General features: G+C 42.2%; 1 protein-coding gene across 2 annotated transcripts in view; it reads left to right on the forward strand.

Annotated features, from left to right (window-relative positions):
* Positions 1 to 23,423, forward strand: part of LOC147010452 (uncharacterized) — a 108,187-nt gene that overhangs the window by 68,459 nt on the left and 16,305 nt on the right. For both annotated transcript variants that reach the window (XM_085860123.1, XM_085860124.1), the window contains exons 18-26: positions 2,775 to 2,832; positions 10,797 to 10,841; positions 11,711 to 11,803; positions 12,073 to 12,165; positions 15,647 to 15,781; positions 16,776 to 16,841; positions 21,155 to 21,222; positions 21,441 to 21,489; positions 23,154 to 23,266. In XM_085860123.1, the coding sequence (XP_085716249.1) occupies positions 2,775 to 2,832; positions 10,797 to 10,841; positions 11,711 to 11,803; positions 12,073 to 12,165; positions 15,647 to 15,781; positions 16,776 to 16,841; positions 21,155 to 21,222; positions 21,441 to 21,489; positions 23,154 to 23,266 (720 nt within the window). The remainder of the gene's footprint in view (positions 1 to 2,774; positions 2,833 to 10,796; positions 10,842 to 11,710; positions 11,804 to 12,072; positions 12,166 to 15,646; positions 15,782 to 16,775; positions 16,842 to 21,154; positions 21,223 to 21,440; positions 21,490 to 23,153; positions 23,267 to 23,423) is intronic.

Consider the following 23,423-nt stretch of genomic DNA (forward strand, 5'->3'; position numbering starts at 1 on the left):
ATTATAACAGGGCCACACTGTCGTTTATTGTCATTATGAAGTATTATGTACTGTACAGTGTACATAATTGTATGTGCTATTTTTATACGACTTGCAGCGCTACGTCGGCTCCATCACTCGGCGATAGGAATTTATTAGCTCTATTTTTTTTTTCATTTTTTTTTTTTTTTCAGAGCTGGCAGATCCGTCATATATGCGATCCGTCGTTGCCCAGAACATCGTTAAGCGGCACATGACTATATAGATATACATATATATATATATATATATATATATATATATATATATATATATATATATATATATATATATATATATATATATATATATATATATATATACACATACATACGAGGTGTGTTCAAAATGTATCCAACCTTAATTTTTCATGCGTAAACAAATGAAGCTAGGGAGGCGTGGTTTGGTGCACGTATGTAGGCGATCCTAATCCGTATGCATGAATATTTTCCCGCCTGCAGAAGCTGTCAGTCGCCGACAGACCGCCAATGAGTGAGGAAGTGTAAGTGAGCGCCGTCGGATTTTCGTTTTTGACAAAATGACGGAAACACTTGAACAACGCTACTGCATCAAATTTTGTGTAAAGCTTGGTGATTCCAAAGTGGAAACGATCCGCAAGATTCAACAGGCCTTCGGGAACGAAGCAATGGGCACCACACAGATAAAAGAGTGGTACAACCGCTTCAAAGATGGTCGCACATCAGTGGAACGTGAAGCACGTTCTGGTTGGCCCTCAACATCCCGAAATGAGATCGTCATTGACCAAGTGAGGACCCTGCTGATGCAGGATCGTCGAATCATGATCAGAGAACTTGCAGACGAGGCGGGCGTCAGCATTGGATCCGTTCATTCCATTGTGACTGAGGATTTGGGCTTAAGGAGAATCTCAGCGAAGTTCGTGCCAAAGCTGCTAACGATCGAGCAGAAGCAACTCCGTTTGGAGATCGCACAGGACATGCTGGAGACTGTGAACAGTGATCCCAACTTTTTAAACACAGTGATCACTGGCGATGAGACCACAGTGATCCATCGTTTTCTCAAAAACGAAAATCCGACGGCGCTCACTTCCACTTCCTCACTCATCGGCGGTCTGTCGGCTACTGACAGCTTCTGCATGCTGGAAATTATTCACGCATACGGATTACGATCGCCTCCATACGTGCACCAAACCATGCCTCCCTAGCTTCATTTGTTTATGCACGAAAAATTAAGGTTGGATACTTTTTAAACACACCTCGTACAGTTTTTACTCCTATCTCTCAGTGGTGAAGAATCACTTGTAAATCATATTACACAATTCAGGAAAAATCATGGAATTGTCAGATAATATCCATAAATGAAAATATAAATAAATGAAAAAAAATGCAGGTGAGCGATCAGAGATAATGGGGAATCATGGTAATTGTATGTGCCAATCGACATCAAAGTTGATACACCTGGGGAAAAAAAATCACAGAACCATCGGAAAGCATCCATCAATGAATATATAAATAAATGAAAATAAATGAAAAATCAAATACAGGTGAGCGACCCAAGACAATGGGGAAGCACGGTTCATATGCCTACACAATGTGTAAACATACTCCGGTAGTAGATATATATTTAAGTATTCTGTGAAATTTGGTTAATTTACGAATTTTGGGAGGGATCAGCTTGGTGCAGCGTGACAAGTGAATCAGTGATACGACTGGTCTCGAACTGTCATTTTCCCACAACTTGACATTATGACAGTTTGTGTCTGTATCTCTTATCCACCCAGTGTGCCTTCCCCGAGCCATCAGTCTTTCTCACATCCCTTATTTCTCCAAGTCTTCCTCTATTTTTTCCGTTTCCTACCACTGGCTCTCCGTCCCTCCCTCCCCCCCCCCCTCTTCTCTTTCTAATGTTCCTTTGTTCTGTTATGTCCTGAACCATTTTATGTTTAAGCTCCTCCATGAGCCTCTTCATTGTATACAGAAAATCTGAAGAAAACAAACTGTTTCAACGTTTCACCTTCTCAGTATCTCCACAATGACAAATCAAATTAACCTGAAATTTGCCCCTGAAGTGTCTGGAGTAATTAGTTATTCTTAACTAGCAATGTCATCAAATGACACAATCAAAAAGCGATATGTTAAATTGTTCTGTGTTCCTCATCGTAGGAATGCAAATTCATAGGAAGCTTGTATTTTGTATTCACCTTCAGAGTAAAGTCTGAAATATTCAGTTAAGTATTCCTTACAAAATGTGATAATTGTTGACATCAACAGAGTGATATCCAAGTTTAATGTACATTCTTTATTTTCAGAATCCAAAATTATGGAAAGCTGTTATTTTGCAAATACCTTCATAGGAAAGAGTAAAGGAAAAGATAATCCAATTTTATGGATGCTATTTTGCTGAATTATCTCTGGAGCTTGCCATGTCTGGTCCCATGGTAATTTGTTTGCTGGTGTCCTGGATACCTGAGCAGGACTTTGCAACCTGTTCAGAGGTAACCTTTCAGGTATCAAAAGGTTGTGTGTCCTCTTACCCTGCAGAGGGCTATGGGAATAACAATAACATATTGATCCTATTTAATTAATTTCCTGTCTTTTTCTCCACCAATCAAACTATTGACATTGTCTTTCCATCTTTGCATTTTTCTTTGCAATTCATTCATGTAACCATTTATTTATCTTTGTTTGATCAGAGTTGAGATAATATCGTGGTTTTTGTTTGTCAGATATCGAGAGGAAACTGCCACTTTCTAATTATGCTGTTTCATTTTATCTCAGCCTTTTCAAATCGACATTTAACCACAGTCACAAGAAGGGAAAGAAAATCGCCGTTCAGGTGAGCCTTCTGCTGTTGATTCTAAATGGGTACAAACAAGGCAATATTTTGGATCTGACTCCACCACAAGACTAGGCTAACCCCCGCTCCAGCAGGGAAAATGGCCTTAAAATGCTTGTTATTGTTGTGTGTGTACCACAATATTCTTCTATTTGTCTGGCATCCACTCTCTCATTCTTCTTCATTACCCCATTGGTTTTCAGTGTTCTCCAAAGAAAATCTCATTATTTTGCTTGGTTGAGTTGGTTTGCTTGTTTCTGACTTAAAACTTCTGGTCAATCACTTAAAATTGTATGAAGCTGAAGGTTTTGCTCATTTTTACATCTTGCAAGCAAAAAGTTCTTCCTTCAAGCATGAAGGAATGTTCAATAGAAGAAAAAAAAATATACAGAAGGAATGCTCAAAGTATAAAGTATCTTTGTGTGACGATATCTTGGGAATGTTAAGTCTGAAGATGAAACCTTGTACATTTTGCTCGCAAGAACACTTTGTGTGAAACTTTGAGTTAGTTCATTATTTGCCAATTCAACAAAGAATGACAAAATGTCGGTGGTCTGTCTGTCTTCTGTCCCTGCTTTCTGACTTCCATGCTCTGTTCCTTGATCATGGTAACAAAACTGAATGATAGAGCCAAACGGCCCACAAAGGTCATGTGGAGGTGGGTCGGTTCGTTCAGTTTTGTTGTGCAGATCACCAATCGAAACGAAATTCACCCTGTACATTCATGAGAACACACCATTGAAATTCCTACTTGTTTCCATATGCACAAGTTGACACACCGACAGTTATTACCATTTGAAATTACCGCCATGAAGTGGGCGTGGCATGCTTGTAATTGCGGAGGAAACGACCAGTAAACGCCCAAATCAAGATGGCGGACCCCATGGTTGTCGTGTGATTTCGAGTGACTTTTGGTCTTTCAACAACCAAATATGCGTTGTTTCATACACTTGGGCGCGAAGGATGATGAGAAAGTGACGCAATTCACGGATAAGAGCTGGCGTAAGGTATGCGAGCGAGTGTGCGAAGGCTATGTGCGACGCCACAGATAGTGAAACTATCAACAAATGCCGTTTGCTGGCTGATCAAATTATGAAACTGCTGCCAATGACTGATCCTCCTGCGGATGCCCGCTGTCACCGGTTCTGCTATGCGTCGTTTTGAAACACGGATCATATGAAACGCGCTGAAGCCAGGAAAAGGAAATCAGAAGCCAGCACTACTGCAGTTTCTGCGAGAGCCAGTGAGGTAGTGGGCGGACTCGAAGAAGAGGGGCACTCATACCACAAAATATGTAGAAAATCCCTCAGAACCTCTGTAGAAAAGGTGGCTGGCAAATCGGCTGGTGTACTGCCAAGAATTTGTATCATATGCCAGAAAAAGACAAATTCATCCGTGTCAAAGGAAAATCTCAACGTGATCAGTTGTCCCTGGCAGAAACACAGGATGGAGGAAAGCTGAGGGAAACTGCTGAGCAGTGGAGAGATGAACGTGATGTGAGAATAATGACAACTATAAAGGATAAAGACTGTGTGGCGCTGGAAGTTTGTTATCACCGTAAATGTTATTTCGAGTATGTGAATGACACATACCACAGAAAGAGTGGAAGTAAACTCCAAACTCAGAAAGTGAACTATGACTCAACATTTGAGATTTTCTGTGATGAAGTAATCAAGGTAAGACACATTGATGGAAAGCAATCTATACACATGAAGAAGTTGTGTGAGATGTTCAATGACCTACTCAGAGTATGCGAAGGTCAGGATAAGGCCAACTACCAGGCAACAAGACTGAAGAAAAGACTGCAGGAACGGTACCCAGACATGATTTTCTATCGTCCACCAAAAATGTCTGAGAGCAAAGTGGTGTACATGAAGGACATTGATATTGGTTCCATTGCTCAGGCTGCTGTTGTAGACAGTAGCTCTACAACAGAAACAGAGTCAACTACAGAGGATGAAGCCAGCCAGGGTCCACAGCAGGGTGACTCAGGCCTCAATTTACATGTTCTATACTCGGGAGCACTCATGGTGAGGGATAACCTGAACAAACATCAAAGTGTGGACATTACATGGCCACCACTTGCTCCTGACTTCGACATTTCAAATGCTGAAAGAGCCATCCCTGTTGCATTGTACAACCTTGTTGCATGGATAGCGGGCCTGTCAGACGAGCCAACCCTGGAGAAATTTGTGGAACTCCCACGGCATATTCATCTGAAAATGCTCTCTGTTCTTCAAGACGTTGTTTCTATAGCGTCAAGGGCTCAGACGTTTACTCCTAAGTCTTATGCATTGGACCTGACTGTGAAACATTGGCCTGGTTCTACTCCACTGTTAGGACTGCTCAACAAGCTTGGGCATTGTTTCTCAGTCAGTACTACACAGGCGTTGGAAACTGCTTTGGCACTGTTGCAGATTTATCAGGAGGGAAAACTGCCCTCAAACTGCCTCAGAAATGTACCGACAATATTTGCGTATGATAACATCGATTTCAGTGAGGAGACCCTCACTAGTCATGGGACCACTCACCACACCAATGGATTGATGATACAAGACGCACCCTCTGAGCCAATTCAGCACGCTCGTCCAGTGACTCTAATTAGTCGTCGTCAGCGGTCATTAGTTGGTGACACGCCACCCATTCTCAAGTATGGTGGCGGGAAAAGGCAAGGGACCACAGCCTTTTACAGTTGTGACATTGACATCAGTCCGTCACAAGAGGACAGGCTATCACTGGATGTGCTCTATTACACAATGAAAACGGTCCAGAAAACGGACGGGCGGTTGCCGACATGGACTGGGTACAACACCCTCCTTCGTCGGGATGAAGAGTTGACCAAGTCAGCCATCATCTACCTTCCTGTGATCGAGGCATCACCCACGGAACTGGACCCCATTTTCACGGTCCTACGCCAAAGCATCGATGTGGCTGATAAACTGGAGCGTGAAGAAGTAGTTCTGGTCTTCGACCTTGCGATCTACAGTAAGGCACAGGAGATTCGTTGGTTGCACCCGGAGTTGAGAGAAAGGTTTGTAATTCGTCTCTGCGAATTCCACCAACTCATGAGCTTCCGAGGCATGATCGGTAAAAGATTCAGAGACGCAGGTCTGCTAGACCTCGTAATAGAGTCTGGTATTGTCGCTCAGCGTTCTGCAAATTCAGTAATAAACGGCCACCACTATAAAAGGAGTCTGCACTGTCACAAGCTCGTCTACGAAGCGCGAGGAAGACTATGCTTCCAGGCCTTCATCGACTCCCTCGCAGAGGAGATGCATGTGCGATTCGAGAGGTGTATAGAGCATCTCCAGGAAACGTTTCCGTCTCCGTTGTTCGAACAGTTACTGTCATAGGAAGAGGTCTCGGAAATGTTCACACGCAACAGCGACTTCAGACAGCAGCAATGTACAGCGAGCAAAACATTCACATTCTGGTGCTCCTACTTGGAAATGGTGGAGATAGCACTAGAGCTTATACGGGCAACTCGTACTTCGAACTGGCCAAAACATCTTGCGATCACGAGAGCGTCAATGCCCTGGTACTTTGCATACGATCACCTAAACTATCACCTTTCGACCTCACCACAATCGTGCCATTCGTCCACCCGCGTAGGATAGAGTTGTTCGCCAAACTCGACCTACCTAAGTACCCACGCGGATGGTAAACCGGGCGATCGTACCTTGCCGCAGGTTGACTCCCGGCACGAACCGCTTAAGCGGTCCGTTCCATGCTACAGTGATAACCGAGCGGTGTTATCGTCGGCCTCGACGCTCCCGATTAATTACCGGGCGTAGTAAGCCCACTACGAACCCTTTACGTGAATCAGGATGGAGGGTAAATAAAAAAAAGATGAAGCGAAACGGGAAAACAGTTCACACAAAGCACATTTATTTCCTGGCACACGGAAAGCACACGTATACAGCCAAACAGTCAACATGCACATATAGCATCCAAAACAAAAGCAACAACGACGCAGAGTTACTACCGACTACGCACACACACACGGCAACACTTATACAGTTCTACTTCGCAGACGGCGCCAACACACATTTACTCAAAAGCAAAGGAAAGAAGCCACCCTCATAGACAAGGGGGCAGACAGGCCTGGAGGCCAATTGTCCGTGAGACCGGGGGGGTCCTACCCACGTCCTCGTGACGCGTTGTCGGGCGAGCCACAGATGGGGCCGCGTGGCTGTGCCCCGACTCCGTGCTCCTTGGCGGGTTTCGTTGGCACGACGTTTGGAGTGGGGTGGGAACGGGGCCCCCTTTTTGCACTATCTCAGCGCGTGGGAAAGGGGGAATTGTTGATGCCCTGGGGGAGCAGAATGGCTGGCTGGATTGGGTCCCGCGACGAGCGATCCCACACCGCGGCCTCGTCGCCGACCGCCGTCCTTCTCCCTCGGACCCGAGCTCCTTTGCCTCTTCCCGCAACTCTTCTCCGCCGACTCCAGAACCCAACTCGAAGACACACCGATTACTTCGCCACCCGACTCGACTGACTTCGCCACCCGACTCGATTCTCTGCCACACTGATGACTCGACTCACTCTGCCCTGATTCGCCTTGCGCTCCCCGTTTTATAGGCCGGCAGGAGAAAACAATATGCAAATATCCGGCTCAGGATGGCCTCAGTGGCGGAGCCACGCTCGCCCATTAGACGGAGGAAAAGTGGGCGTGAACCTCCCCTGATCCTAGAATTTGCATATATCGATTTCACACAGACGTGCCTGGAGGCGGGGCCAAGCCGCTCCGCGCTTGCTAATTGGACGGAGGGGAAGTGGGCGTGTAGCGTTCTTGATCCGAATTCTCCCTCTTAAAGGCTGCTATTTGCGCTCGCGGCTCGGTGCATTCGGCACCATCCGCCGAAAGGGCCCGAGACAGCCCGACGCTCAGTGTTCACAGGTGGTGCAGGAATGGCCGTAGAAGGAGAGAGGTGAACTTGGTGGAGGGTTTTCGGTGGTGGTTTGATGGTTATGGTGCCGTTTGGGAATGGCGGTGATGCGATGATGTGGGATTGAGTTGTGAAGGTAAAGGTCGTGGCTGTTGGCGTTGATGTTGTTGTCCAACTGTTGGAGCGTGGTTGGTTCAAAATAAAGATAGAACAGAAAAACGGCTATCTCAATGCGTCGCAGCCCCAATGAATCACATAAATTCCCTCTATACAATGGGTTTGGGGCTAACTACACATGAACTGCGAGATATCTCACCTACGGGCCCTGAATGGTGGTTTGCGAATTTCCACAGCCATAACACTTGATTCTTCATTTCTGTGTCAAAATCGTGCTTTAATGTTCGGTGGATCTTTAATTGCCAAAAATGACCAATTGTGTCATATCCTCGACGTGGAAACAAGTGGATTTGGACTCGGCATCTAAAATTCTTTAAGTATGCCAAATTTCATTCAGATTGGTGATCTGCACAACGAAAATCATTTTCTGAAGGTAATAGCGAGTACCTCCACATGGTCTAACAGCCTAACATCTTCATAAGGACCACGAGGACACCTGAGAAAGTCTTTCAAGTATCTCTTGAACTGCTTGACTTCAATACAGCCCTGACCTCTGTTACACCTATCAATAGCAAAGCTAGCCTACAAATCCAATAAAGAATGCCCTATCTTTTGTCATCAGCAAATTGGAACACCAATCACATGAGACATCACGCCACGTGAAATAACCAGATCTCCGCCATCGGTGAAGCAATATAGGTTTTTTTACGAGCTCTCGTTGTCCTGCACACTTCCACTCGAGTTTGCATGCCAGACGACTAAACGTGCACTTTCGTTCATTCTGGCTTACAGAATACACATAATTACTTGCAATACAAGTAATGATGTATGTGCACCCTGAGTTGATTGCTTTTGCTTCACTTCAATCACTGACATAACAAACTCCAAAGAATGGCTTCTGATGGTGCAAACTTTCAACATCTACGAGCGATTGACTTGAAAAAAAATCCAACATGAAAGGGGAGTTCCAGGGAAAATCGCGACATGAACTGTTCAGTTTTGCGGTGAAAGCAGAGTTTGTTACAGCATTATTGAAACCTCAAGGTTCCCGATCTCAAGGAGATACTAAGTTTGGTAGACGCGTTTGCATCGAGTTTCCATGGACCACACAGATATTGAAAAAACACGTCAGATGACTGTTTTTGGATATTTCTTGATTGGCATGTTGAACATTTGGACATTAGCAAGGTTGATGTCGTGTAGAGTTCATCTACATCTGTGGGGAGGTGAAGTCAGAGCAACACTACCGGAAGTACGTATGGAAAAAAAAAATCACCGATTTTAATTTATTCAAGCGTGAACAGCACCAACTATGGCGATGATGTGGCTGTTTCAAGTCGTGAGAATTTTGAACACTTTATACCTATCTGTTATAATGACTTTTTTGCAGGAATGGATGAAAACAATGAGATATCCACTGCATGTATCTGTCGAGGTTTACACTCAGACCTGCAAGGAAAACAAAAGAGAGCCATTAGTACCATCGTCCCAGTTAGATCTGCTTGATGTGTCCCTTTCTGAAGACACCAGAATACTCTGTTCTATTTCTTAATAATGCAAAGGCACAGAATGTTATAAGTTTCATCACATTCTCACAATGGACATTTGGCCTTTGGATTTTCAGTCGCATTTTCATTTGTCAATTCGTCAGTAATTTACAAAATGTCAAATGTTAGACAATCCTCTGCTGAGTTTCAACTTTACGTTGTATTTCTACACAATGCTAAGTCCAATGTAGGAGAAGTATGATGAAGCTTAATAAGTTGGTCATAATTACCTCCTCCACTGATGGTGGAGGAGGTTGTTTTCACCCCTTTCTTTTCGGTGTGTGACAAGGACGAACTGATGAGATTTGGTGACGAACCGAATCCCGATCCGACTTCGAGAATTTTTCAAGTAATTCTTCACCATTGAGAGATCGGGCCAAAAATGATATATTGCATGATATCTCAAAAAATTGGGGATGAATTTGGATGAAACTTGGTGGACATGTTGGGTGTGTGACAAGGAAGAAATGATTCAATTTTGGTGAAGATCCAGATCTGATCATTTTTTAAAAGTGATTCTTTACCTTTGAGAGATACGGCTAAACCGATATTTCACACGATATCTCAAAACGTTGTGGACAGATTCGGATGAAACTTGGTGGACAAGTTGGGTGTGTGACCATGACAAATTGATTCGATTTTGGTGAAGACCCGGATCTGGATCGGACTACTAGAATTTTTTAAGTGATTCTTCACCATTGAGAGATTGGGCTAAAAATGATAGATTGCACGATGTCTCAAAAATGTATTGGGCCAGATATGTTCTCGTGGATCAGGTATTACAGGGCAGGGTATGCACTCTACCGAGTGCCCTTCAAGTTTAAATCTTTGTCGTTTCCCTATTCTTGGTATTTCAAAATAATAAAGAATTGAGCTACAAACAATGCACCAAAAAGTCGGCCTGGGCCCATCATGGGCTTGCGATTTGATTTGATTGCATTAGGTTTGATTATACGGTTGAAGTCTCACCATGCAACTGATGCTATCAACTTGATACGTTCCCTCTTGTAGACCACTCGTAGGCATTTCAGGTATTTTCTTTTTTTTTGTATCCTCTACCAACACAAATTATTATGTTTTGGGAACTGTCTTTTAAAAATTACATCAACAATTAAGTTTTGTTCCAATATCCATGAGATATCAGTAATTCTTTCACAGTTCTGCTTTGATTTGCAAACATTTCTGCAAAGCAGGTCCACCTGGATTTCAACTCTAATCATTAACAAGCTCCACCTGTGAATCAGTTTATTTTACACGAAGTACAATCCGATTATCCTTAAATTGGACGTTCATTAAATATTGATATTGTTGTTCATTGATTTAATGAAAATAACGGGTTCGAGTACATATACATCTGCCTGTCTTTACTGACCTTTTTATTGTTGTTGTTTTTTTCCTTTTCTTATTCAGGAGTCTATATATTTCAAACTATCAGAACAGGGACTCCTCTTGGAGGTAAGCTTCCATCGTTGGTTCATGAAGGTGCAATTGCTTGAACTCATCATTACAGCTTTCCACTCATCTCCATACATAAGCTGGTTGTTTGTTTTTGCATATCTTGGTGCATTTGCACTTCTCTTCCAAACTGGTTTAGTCTTGAAATGACAGAAAGTCCAGTACTAAGTGACATGACGACATGTCTGCCTTTTTGTCTCATTATGTATTTGTAGAGTGCACCAGTCAGAATAAATACATTCATTTAGGTGTTTCTGGAATAATACAGCATATTAGTTTGTGAATTTATTGTACGAGGTTTGAGATATTTAGTGATCATCAAGGTGAATGACAGACCTGATCACCAGACTTGATGATGTAATGGTTATAGAGCGTCTGCTCTGAGGTCAGCGGGTTGAACCCCGGCCAAAAACCAGGCTCGCAGTGGACGCTGTAACTATTACACCACAGAAGTTGAAAGGTAGGTGCCATGTTGGATCGGGTGCCATGTTGGATGTGCAATGAACAAGTCAATCGCACTGTAATCTCTCCGTTTATTTCTTGTGGTGAACATTACATGGTGACAGCAGTAATCTATCCAGAATTTACAGAGAGAGAATTGGGGTGCTCTCCCACCCCGAACCCCCAGGACTATAATTTTTTAAATCATTTAAATCCTTCATGTGCACCCTCTGAGTACAACCACAAGTTTTCATCTTATTCCATGCAGTGGCTCAGGAGTGTATTCAAGTGAAACAAATACACAAATACTTCTGAAATTATAATATGATGATGAATCTTAGCAACCAGTAACTTGCTTAAGCACCCATTTGTCATTCGGTTTGTCATGAACACATTGTACTTCAAACCCTATTGTGCTACACTTGCAGGCAATACACCATGTCACAAGAAATGTTGAAGCACTGAGAGGGCTCCACGTGCTGTTTGATTCTCCATACATCTCCGAGGAGAAAATTCTGGAAGTCAGTACATCGGATGACTTTTACAACGGGCAACTCCATTTTGTTTCACAATTTCACTTCGCTCACTCTTCCTTTATCAAACAAACCCGAGTATCATAACCCTGATTGGGGTCCCACTGCAAAATTATGAGAATGTGCTCACCACTCATTAAAGATTTGGAAAGCTCATGGTTGTTCGAAGGCCAGAAAGACGGTGTTTGTTTTTATTTTTGGGGCACATTTAGAATAAAAATCTTGTTCCTTCCCTTCTTCTTTTCCGATTTGTACAGTCGATAGTGTTCATCAGAGATACCTGCAACTCAACATCTCAACGAATGCCAGGTCATGTTCAGGCAGAAATTGAGGTGTCAATCAGTGCTGAAGTAAGAACATTTTCTTCCATTTCTGATCTGCAACTCATACTCACACACAAACATTGCTTGGTCTGTTTAGCATGGCATGCTGGGAGCGCAGATTCAAATCGAATGAATGATATGTACATTGTGTTCCAATCTCAATGCAGTTCATTCAAATGTCCACTGATGTCTCCTCATGTCCTTATCCTGTACATCATTTGTGGAAAATTAATGCTTAAGCAATGTTTTAAAGAAACACAAAGGAGAAGTTGGGAGCCAGATGTAATGAGAAGTTAAACATTTAGTTTCGTGAAGTGGTTTTGAAACGTGTGGCTGTGGCTGAGATAAGAATAATTTCATGACCATTGCTGAGGGAATTTGAAATATTGCTGCCAAGATAGACAAAGTTGGCCAGCAAAGTCAACGCAGCACCACCGATGGCACAGGACAGGGGATTTTCCAAATTTTGAGGAAAGATTGGTTTGTGAAAAAATTTTGTTGAAGTTAAATTGATTGTGAAGCCAAAGTCAGTCATTGGTGCTGAAAATAGATTGAGTACGCTGGAAGTCAGAAGCTGAATTGCTGATAAATGCACAATCATCAGCACACAATAATTCACTCACAAATTTCTTGAATATTTTTGAGTCAGCTGAGAAGTGACGCAGATTGAAAAATCCACCATCAAATTGCACACGAATACAAATACTACTTGGAACATCCTTCACAATGAAGTGTTCAAAACTAGCAGCAAGGAACAATGTGAACAATGTTGGTGCTGGCACACAGCCCTGCTCCACACCCTTCTCAACAGCAAAAGGAACTGACAGCTCATTGTTCATTCCGATGTAACCATTCATATTATCATGCAGACAATGAATCAGCAAAATTAGCTTGTCCGGACAACCAAATCAACCCAAAATTTTCCACAATAAAGATCGATTTAGACGATCAAAAGCCTTGGTAAAATCAATAAAAACAGCAAAGAAAGGAAGATTTTGCTCTCAACGTTTCTCCTGCATTTGACTCAGATGCATCAACAGTCGATTGATATTTGGGAAAATCATTCTGTGACTTACTTAAGACCTTTCCCTGAAAGAAACAAGTCGACTTTGTATAATGTTGGAAAACCTTTTGCAGCAGCCAATAGTGGACTAATTATACGATTGTTGCTTTGATTTGACCAGTCACCTTTTTTGAAAATCGTAATACATTGAAAAAAAATTTGCATTCTTGAAATTGCTTGGCAAAAACTCATGAAGCAAAAAAGCAGAAAAAAAAGACGAAAGAGAAAGTCAGTGAGGAAGAAGTGGGCAATTTTCCAAATTTCCATTGGAGTACAATCTGGGCCGCTCGCTCTTGTGTTTTTATTTGTTTGATTGCGTCATTCATTTCAGGGAATGGTGCAGTGGCTAGACTTTCGAGAACAGTATGTTGAGAGATCGAGTCCAAAACTATAATCAAGAAATTATTTGCTTTGAAATGATTGGAGAAACGCTCACACCAGTGATTCAAAATTGGAGACTTTTCTGTTAAAACATTACCATTTTCAGCGAGGAGAGTAGAGCTTGATTTTTTTTAATTGGGCCAAAACATTTTTGTTGCTTCGAAAAATTAGTGGAAATTACCAGAATAAGCTGCATTTTAGCTGGTTGTTGGATGACAATGCCAATCAGCAGATGAAACTGGTTGATGGATTTCAATTGCTTTGTGTCGCGGCGAACGATTGCAGAACGAGTGTAGCGGCGAAGATGTTTTGTGTGTCACGTGAAAATTGCGTGTTGCTGTTCTTGTTGAATGAGTAAAAGTTATAAAGTTATTTGACGTGCTGCATTATGCGTTTCCAACACGTTTTGAATTTCCGAATCATTATCATCAAACCAGTCCTGATTTTGACTTTTACTTACACCAACACATCCAGAACAACCTTTTTCAAAATGTCAGTATTGTTGGAAATGTTGATTGACTCATAAATTGCTCAAAGAGTTCATGTTTTGATGGCAATTTTAAGAACACTCTTCATTTTATATTTTCTATACATTGAGTGAAGGTGGATTTAGTTTTGAGCAAATTGATGCTTATAGATTGTTCGATTGACAATGCAACGTAAAAGAGAGATTTCAATGGTAGTTCGGGTAAAATGATCTCAATGATCTAAAGGGTTTATATGTTCTAAATTGGTCAAAAGCCCTGTTCTTCATTGCATGGCCCACGATGGCCACTGGTGGCCCAAAGTGTGGCCCGTAACATGCAGCCGATAATACACAAATGTGAAACCACTACGGGAAACACGGGCAAACATTTAACCACTCATCCCAACTCTCTCTTCCTCGTATGTGGTGATTTCAGTTGTCATCATGTAACTTGGCTGGGTGATGGTACCTCTCTCACCACCCATGGTACTTCAGCAAAGGACTTCCGTGACTAAATGGGACTGATTCAATCTGTAAACTTTCCAACCCAGATTTCTCCCAATGGCAAATCCTCCTTTCTGGACATGGTGATGACTAACTTTCCTGCAAATATCTTCTGCTCTGTCTCTGTTTCAATTGGTTCATCTGATCATATGCTTGTGCAAGTCGATTTGTCTAATCTCCAATGGGTCTGTCTATAAGATCTAAAATTGGTCTTAAGAGATCTAAAGTGTGTAAATGTCTAAACGTTCTTAAAAGGTTAAAGGGGTTCAAAGGGTCAATGGGTGTAAGCAGTCTTTTGGGTTTGGAGGGTCTAAAAAGGGTATTAAAAGGTTTAAGGTTTTAAAGCCTTTAAGGGGTCTCAGTGGTCTTAATGATTATAATCGTCTCAAGGTTCTATGAAGTTTAAAGGACCAAAGGGTGCATTCCAATAGTTGTTTGGGTCTATAAGGTCTATAGAGTATGAAATTGTTTTGATGGATCGAAAGGGTTTAAAGGGTCTTCAAAGGGCAAAAGGACTAGAAGTGATGAGAAAAGGACTGTACCCTCTCTGCCACCCTCCGACCCCACCCCAACTCTCTGTCCTTCCATCCCCCTTTCTTTCCCGTTCTTCAAAACAAGAGTTCTTTTATGACATTAAGAGGTTAAAATTTAATCAAGAGGGCAAATTTAATAATGATGAAGATCAAATTAAATTAAGAGGTATACATTAAACAACAACAAAACATCTTGTGTTATGACAGATTCTTGCAATAATGTTACGGCCATACAAAACATTGATAACATTTTGAAATAATTAGCGAATTACCTCACCACCTGGATGGAAATTTAAAAAAGGACTCCGGCATAATTAATCATCGTGCCGAGTTTCAAAACGATCCGTTGAGCCACCTTGGAGTTGTCGGGAAAAATACGAAAAAATGTAAATGGACCCATGGACGGAAACAACGAAGGAAGTACAGATTGACTGACTGAAGGACATCATTATAGCTTTAACAGCTCATCTCGACTTTGTCGTAGCCGAGCTCAAAAAACAAGAGGTTGTTTCCTCCTGACCATGCTATCTTTTATAATTATGTTTTGTCTGTTTCTCGCAGGTGCTCGATCTTCTGCTTGCAACAACTTTAAATGCAGATAATCATGCGAAAGGCACTGATGGATCGGTGGTTATCCCCTATCCGAAGGTTGTTGACCCAAAGAATCCCAACGCTCTGGCATTTCACCCCGGGAATGTGAGTGTGTGTATGTCCTTGGCTGTTCTCTCCATATGTGGGTTATAGAAGGTGTAACAGAGGTCTCAAAGACATCCCAGGTCTCAAAGTGTCTATCCGCATGTGTGTCTCTGCGTGTGTATGTCCACGTTTCTGCCCTAAGGTGTGCGTGACTGTGTTTGTGTGTGTGTGTGTGTGTGTGTGTGTGTGTGTGTGTGTGTGTGTGTGTGTGTGTGTGTGTGTGTGTGTGTGTGTGTGTGTGTGTGTGTGTGTGTGTGTGTGTGTGTGTGTGTGTGTGTGTGTGTGTGTGTCCAAGCCATAACATTTTTACTATTTGAGCTTTTGTCATCAAATTTTCAACAAACCTTAATTATGAGGAAATGGAGAGGCCTAATTGATAATTGGCCCAAAGGGCAAAGTCACAAGAAGTACAAATTGCCCTTATTAGCTCACCCGCCACTGCACAGTGGTTTACGGATATTGACCTGCAAGACAGCTCGTTTGGGTGCCAAACCATGTGAACTATGATGTCATCCTTATCAAACTTTATACCTCGTGGCTATACTTTATACCATGGTCGGTTTCGGAAGCTCCATCGCAGAAATCACTGCTCGCAGTTATAATTGGTAATCCTTGGGATTGACTGGCCATGAAAATATAGTTTGATAAAAATGACATAAGAGGATGGCATCGTCAGTGGAACGGTCAGTGTGAGATTGCATCATCATTGGATGATATCTTCATTGGAACGGTCAGCGTGGGATTGCATCGTCAACGGATGGCATCAGAACGGATGGCATGGAATGGCCTCTTCATTGGAATGGGTGGTGTGGGATGGCATCGTTACTAGAACGGGCATCGTTTGGTACCCGGCATAACTGCTCACAGTTGTAAGAGGCAGTTTTACTTATTATTATCATCATTAGTCTAATATGCAATCATTGTTGAATACAATTCATTAATATATCAAACATGCGTGTGTACATTCTGACACTGAATTCTGTTTTGTTTGCAGCGTAAAACTTATAAAAAGTTCATAAAAACTCTCCGGAGAATTCCATCACCGATGAAGATGGCAAAAGTAGGTGATTTTGAAAAGTTTTGCTTGAATTACTCAAGCTTGCTTTAAGTTTTTCAAAATGTTTATTTTCATTTAATCCATAATACACAACAGAACCAGCAGAAAAGATGCAGCATCAAAGGAGCAGACAACGATGGCAAATAACATTGCATACTCTGGAAATTAGAGGTTCAAAACTACAAAGATCAAGGACACAATTGCTTCCTAAAATCTCTCACCCAGTTTGGAGGACCACATTTTGTTGTGAGAAGAACCAAGCAAGAATATATTTTTGCAGTTATGCAGTGAAATGTAACTCAGTGGTGTAACGGTGAGATCGTCCAGTTTTAGTGTGGGTGCTCGGAGGTTTAAACCCCGATTGAGTCATACTGAACACTTTTAAAATGGTACTTGCTATTTCCTTGCTTGACACTCAGCATTTAAAAGGATAGAGCATGGACGGACAAACAACTCGGTGAAGGCAATGACGAAGCACCCAATATAACCCGGAACAAGACACTGCTTCGGGAGCACATGTCAGGATCGCCTGGACATCAGAATCATAATCCACTTAGCAAGAGAGTGAAAACTGCATCACTATATGAATCCTTGACAGAAATATGGGATTGAATAAGTGTGAGTGCAGACATATGGGATTAAAGTGAGAATCCTAAAAATAGGTTGCTGTGTATGACGTCAACCGTTAACTCTATGTGATGATCGAACACGATGTTTTGCGAGCCCGGCCATAGCTTGAAAGTAAAAAGGAGGAGAGTTTAGATCGTAATCAGGCAGGGATTTTTCAGTCAGAGAGTAGTTTAAGAATGGGATATTGTCCCTTGAGAAGTAATCGCAACAGAAACAGTAGATAGTGAAACACCAGACCAAATCCAGAATTGGTACCATCAGGAGGAACCCGAATTGATAAAATGTAGGCATCAGGAGGAATCTGGATCGGATTCGGGTTTTGGTTGCCTCTCCTCTACCCTCAAACCTATCCAGATGCAGCCAAGTGAGCCTAAGAAAAACAATTTCCAAGCTTCACCTCTCCCTCAACAAAGAAAGAGAGAAACGAAAAAGAAAGCAAAATAATGAAGAAAATAAAGAAATTAAGAGTAAAAGACACCAAAACAAAACAAAAACACAGTCTCAAAAAAAATACATGGGCTCAAAACAAGAACCCAGGCCCAAAACAAGAACACGGGCCCCCTAAAAACACACAGCCCCCCCCAAAACACACGCCCCCCCAAAACACAGGCTCAAAACAAAAACGCAGGCCCAAAACAAAAACACAGACTCAAAACAAGAACACAGGCCCAAAACAAATACACAGGACCAAAACAAGAACACAGGCCCGAAACAAGAACACAGCCCCTCCCCAAAACACAGGCCCCCCCAAAAAACAGGCCCAAAACAAAAGCACAGGACCAAAACAGAAACACAGGCTCAAAAGAAGAACATAGGCTCAAAGCAAGAACACAGGCTCAAAGCAAGAACACAGGCTCGAAGCAAGAACACAGGCCCAAAACAAGAACACAGGCTCAAAGCAAGAACACAGGCCCAAAACAAGAACACAGGCTCGAAGCAAGAACACAGGCTCAAAGCAAGAACACAGGCTCAAAGCAAGAACACAGGCTCAAAGCAAGAACACAGGCTCAAAGCAAGAACACAGGCTCAAAGCAAGAACACAGGCTCAAAGCAAGAACACAGGCCCAAAACAAGAACACAGGCTCAAAACAAGAACACAGGCCCAAAACAAGAACACAGGCTCTAAACAAAAACGCAGGCCCAAAACAAGAACAGAGGCTCAAAACAAGAACACAGGCCCAAAACAAAAACACAGGCTCAAAACAAAAATGTATAATTTCGTGTCTCGATGCATTGGAAACAGAGCGGTATGGCCATATTGACAGGTCTTGGAGGTACCGTGTGTGCATGCATGCTGGTATCTTCTAGTAGTGTCGTGTAATCACTTTTTCCTGCACCAAAGTTTCTTGTATATTCTTGTACGTATGTGCAGCGAGAAGAAGAAGCATTGTTCGTATCTTCTGCTGATTGGCCATTCATGGTCATGTGTTTACCGAGACATGTATGATTACATCCATTTTCATGTCTATTAAGAAATAACGAGTTACTCCACTGCATTCTCAACTTCGTGAAGATGAAGCCTATTCTTGAGAATGCTGCACCCCGGCTTCCAACAAGCGGCGCTTTGAAACATCTTGGTAGACATGATTCAAAATTCCACTGGAGTTGTTTTATGATGCTTTTTCGAGGATCCATATTACTACTTCTTCTTCTTCTTCTTCTCTTTCTTCTTCTGCTTCTTCGTCTTCTTCTTCTTTCGACTGCTCCAATTAGGGGTTGCCACAGCGGATCATCCGTCTTCATTTCGCTCTGTCCTCTACATCTTCCATTGTCACACCAACCACCCGCATGTCCACCCTCACCACATTCCTTAAACCTCATCTTTGGCATTCCTCTTCTCCTCCTACCTGGTGCCTCCATCCTCAGCATCCTTCTCCCAATATATCCCGTATCCCTCCTGTGCACATGTCCAAACCATCTCAATCTCACTTCTCACTTTGTCTCCAAACTGTCCCACCTGCGCTGTCCCTCTAATGTAATAATTTATAATGCTGTCAATCCCAAAGAGAATCGCAGCATCTTTAACTCTTCCACCTCCAGCTCCGTGTCCTGTCTTTTTGTCAGCGCCACCACCTCCAAACCATAAAACATAGCTGGTCTCACCACCATCTTGTATACTTTCCCTTTCACTCTTGCAGATACCCTTCCATCACAAATCACTCCTGAAACTCTTCTCCACCCACTCCTTCCTGTGTGCCCTCTCTTCTTCACTTCTCTACCACACTCTCCGTTACTTTGGACAGTTGATCCCAAGTATTTAAATCCATCCACCTTCACCACCTCAACTCCTTGCAACAGCACCATTCCACCACCCTCCCTCCCATTTACGCACTTGTACTCAGTCTTATTCCAACTGACTTTCATTCCTCTTATCTCCAGTGCATACCTCCACCTCTCGAGGGTCGCCTCAGCCTGCTCCCTACTCACTACAGATCACAGTCATCCGTGAACATCATAAGCCATGGAGACCCCTGTCTGATCTCGTCTGTCAACCAAATTGTCAATTGCAAACAGGAAAGGGTTCAGAGCCGATCCTTGATGCAATCCCACCTCGACCTTAAACCGATCCATCATTCCTACCGCACACCTCACCGCTGTCGCACTCTCCTCATACATATCCTGCATCACCCTCACATACTTCTCCACCACTTCCAACTTCCTCATACAATACCACAACTCCTCTCTTGGCACCCTGTCCTAAGCTTTCTTTAAATCCACAAACACACAATGCAACTCCTTCTGACCTTCCCTATACTTCTCCATTCAACACTCTCAAAGCAAACATCACATCTGCAGTGCTCTTTCCTGACATAAACCATATTGCTGCTCACAAATCATCACCTCTCCTCTCAACCTAACTTCCACGACTCTTTCCCAGAACTTCATGGTGTGGCTTATCAACTTTATACCTCTGCAATTACCACAGCTCTGCACATCACCCTTATTCTTAAAAATCGGAACCAGTACACTTAATCTCCACTCTTCAGGTATCCTCTCACTTTCCAAGATTTTGTTAAACAATCTGGTTAAAAACTCCACTGCCGTCTCTCCTAAACATTTCCATGCCTCCACTGGTATATCATCTGGAACAACCACCTTTCCACTCTTCATCCTCTTCATCGCTGTCCTCACTTCATCCTTACTAATCCACCGCACTTCCTGATTCACTATCTCCATCTCTTCCAACCTTCTCTCTCTCTCATTTTCTTCATTCATTAGCTCCTCAAAGTACTCCATCCACCTTCTCAACACACTCTCCTTGCTTGTCAGCACATTTCTATCTGCATTCTTTATCACCCTCACCTGCAGCACATCCTTCCCAGCTCGGTCCCTTTGTCTGGCCAATCCGTACAAATCCTTTTCCGCTTCCTTTGTATCCAACTTCTCATACATCTCGCCATATGCCTTTTCCTTAGTCTTCGCCACCTCTCTCTTAGCCTTGCACCGCAACTCCTTGTACTCCTGTCTACTTTCTTCATCTCAATGGCTAGGATCCTTATTACCAACTAGAATGTGTTTTTCTCTGCTGTCGACTGGGGTTTAACAAAGTGATTTGAAGCCTAACCACACTCAAATAAATCGCTAATTACGGAAGAACAATTGTACTCTGGATGTCACAGAGTCTGCCACTCACATGATTGCAAGGCTAACAAAATATCTTCTTGTTTGTTGAATTTGTTTTTTAGTGGTCCTCCATGGAAGTAAAAAAGCATTTGAAGAAAAAGCATCCTTTGGCATTCCCTCTGTTGAAATGGTAAGATTTTGATCTCAATTTACAATGCATCCATTATTACCTTCAATTGTCATTATTTTTTCAGTTTGTGTTAATTTTGAGAAGTGCATATGTTTCGACGATCTTCTTTTCAACAATTATATGCAATTGCATTTACCAGCTGTGATGCACTTAGTGGTAATTTCTGTTGCAGGTAAAATGAGGCATTCAATATATATTCCTTCTTATCTCCCCTGCAGGGTAATCGAAAGTGTCGAAATCCCAATTATGAAGCTTCCCATCAATCAGGTGAGTCCCTATCTGCAACATGCTCTCAGCACCCTGTGTGTTTATGGTGCAATTTCTGCCCTGAATTGTATACTTTAAGTACAGTAATGGAATAATTTTTTTAATTTTGAATTGGCCAAACATTTGTTGACCAGTTATAAATCGCTCCATAATGCCTAAGCTTTGGTAACCACATGAAAGGTAATATCAAATCATCTCTAACCCCATTCCTTAGCGGGGGGGGGGGGGGGGAAGGAAGTGATTTAGGTCCCAACAAAAATGGGGGAAAAAATAGATTTCTTCAAAATGCGAATGAGATTTGAACAGCACCGCGCAATGCCCGGAACCTTTGCGAGGACATCATAAATATATGCTTTATATATTTGATGATGTGGATTGTGAGAGAGCTTTTTAAATATTGACATAAGTGAATTGCAGTTACATTCTGTAAGTAGCTAAATAACTCAAGAAAATCAAGAATTAGTGATTGGAATGAGCCCTTTATTTAAAGGTTTACAGTTTCAGTAAATTTTCGTGTAAATACGGCAAAAGTCATCAGGAGGTGGAAGAGGCACATGTTAGCATTGCCGAGCGACCAATTCCAGGGTTAGCTCCATTGTCCTGGGTCACGTGACCTGCAGTAAGCAGACCGAGGCTGCACCGGCTGACTTGTATTCGTTATTATTTTCATTTGCGGAAATGTTCCGACTGTTTTGTGATTCTTTTTCCCCCTGGGATATTGGATTTGAGTTGCATCGGGATGCAAAATTTCAGCTTTCTTCCCCACCTAGAAGGTATTTAACATGTATGTCAGTGAGTCCGTGAGTGAGAGAGTCAGTGGTGAAAAAGAGCTGCATTGACTGGATTATATCATTCCCTTTTTCCCGTCCCCATTTTTTTTTTGTTCTTTTTTCTATTTTCATTATTTTCTACACATCCGCATTCAATTCTCACTTTGTACTCATGATGATTTCCCTTCAAGTTTGTCACATGAGCAGTCAAATTGAAACCTTTCGATTATATTTGTTGCTGGTGATACATAATATACCTCCCTCTACATTTGCTTCAAGTTTCTGACACTATTCTAAATACTTCAGTCTTATTCTGGGTGAATTAAGAAATAGGTGAGCATGTATAGGTTATGCTATGTGTTACAAGCAAGCAGTAAGTTTGAATGGCGAGGTTGAATTGATGGATTGGTTGACTGCCTGACACTGCTGAGGTCATGGATCTACAGATGCAGACCCACAGCCGAGATTGTTGTTGATCCAGCGTTTGGAGAGATTCTGGGCTGATGGGATCGAAATCTCTGTGATGAGTGGAGCCCAACTTATGATCTGGGTTGTCGGAAAATCGATCATATCACTCTCTTACGGATTGCTGTTATTGATACGTTCGGTTTATAACTATGTTAGCCATTTCCATTGAATGAATGATTATAATTGTTATAAGGAATAGACGAATGATGGTGGTCCTGTGCAGATTTGATAATCATATTCTTATCTTGTAATTTATACTTTTTGTCAAATGATTGATGAGGAAAGACTTTGCACATTAATATTTACACACTACCTATGTCGCTGTCTCTCTCTCTCTCTCTCTCTCTCTCTCTCTCTGTTTGTTTGTTCTCTCTCTCTCTCTCTCTCTCTCTCTCTGAACATCTCTATCTGTCAATATTTCCACAGCAACTTCCTTTCATGTGCACACATCATCAGTTTTTGTTCCTCACCGCTCCAAGTGAAAAAGAGGCTGAATTTCGTTCAGCAAGAAGGAAGTATGGGAGTTCCTTTGCCTTCCAGTAAGTATGAAGAGTTGATTTGTATTTTTGATTGCATTATGTATCAGATTTACCTGCTTATGCGAGTTGTGTATGGAATGTTTGATGCCTGACATAGAAAACAACATCAAGAGCTTTCAATTGTTTGTTTATTTTATAAAATTGTTCCCAATGAGTT

The sequence above is a fragment of the Eptatretus burgeri genome, chromosome 16, assembly GCF_056783735.1.
Source record: "Eptatretus burgeri isolate ZD-2024b chromosome 16, Ebu_testis_v1, whole genome shotgun sequence".
NCBI lineage: Eukaryota > Metazoa > Chordata > Myxini > Myxiniformes > Myxinidae > Eptatretus > Eptatretus burgeri.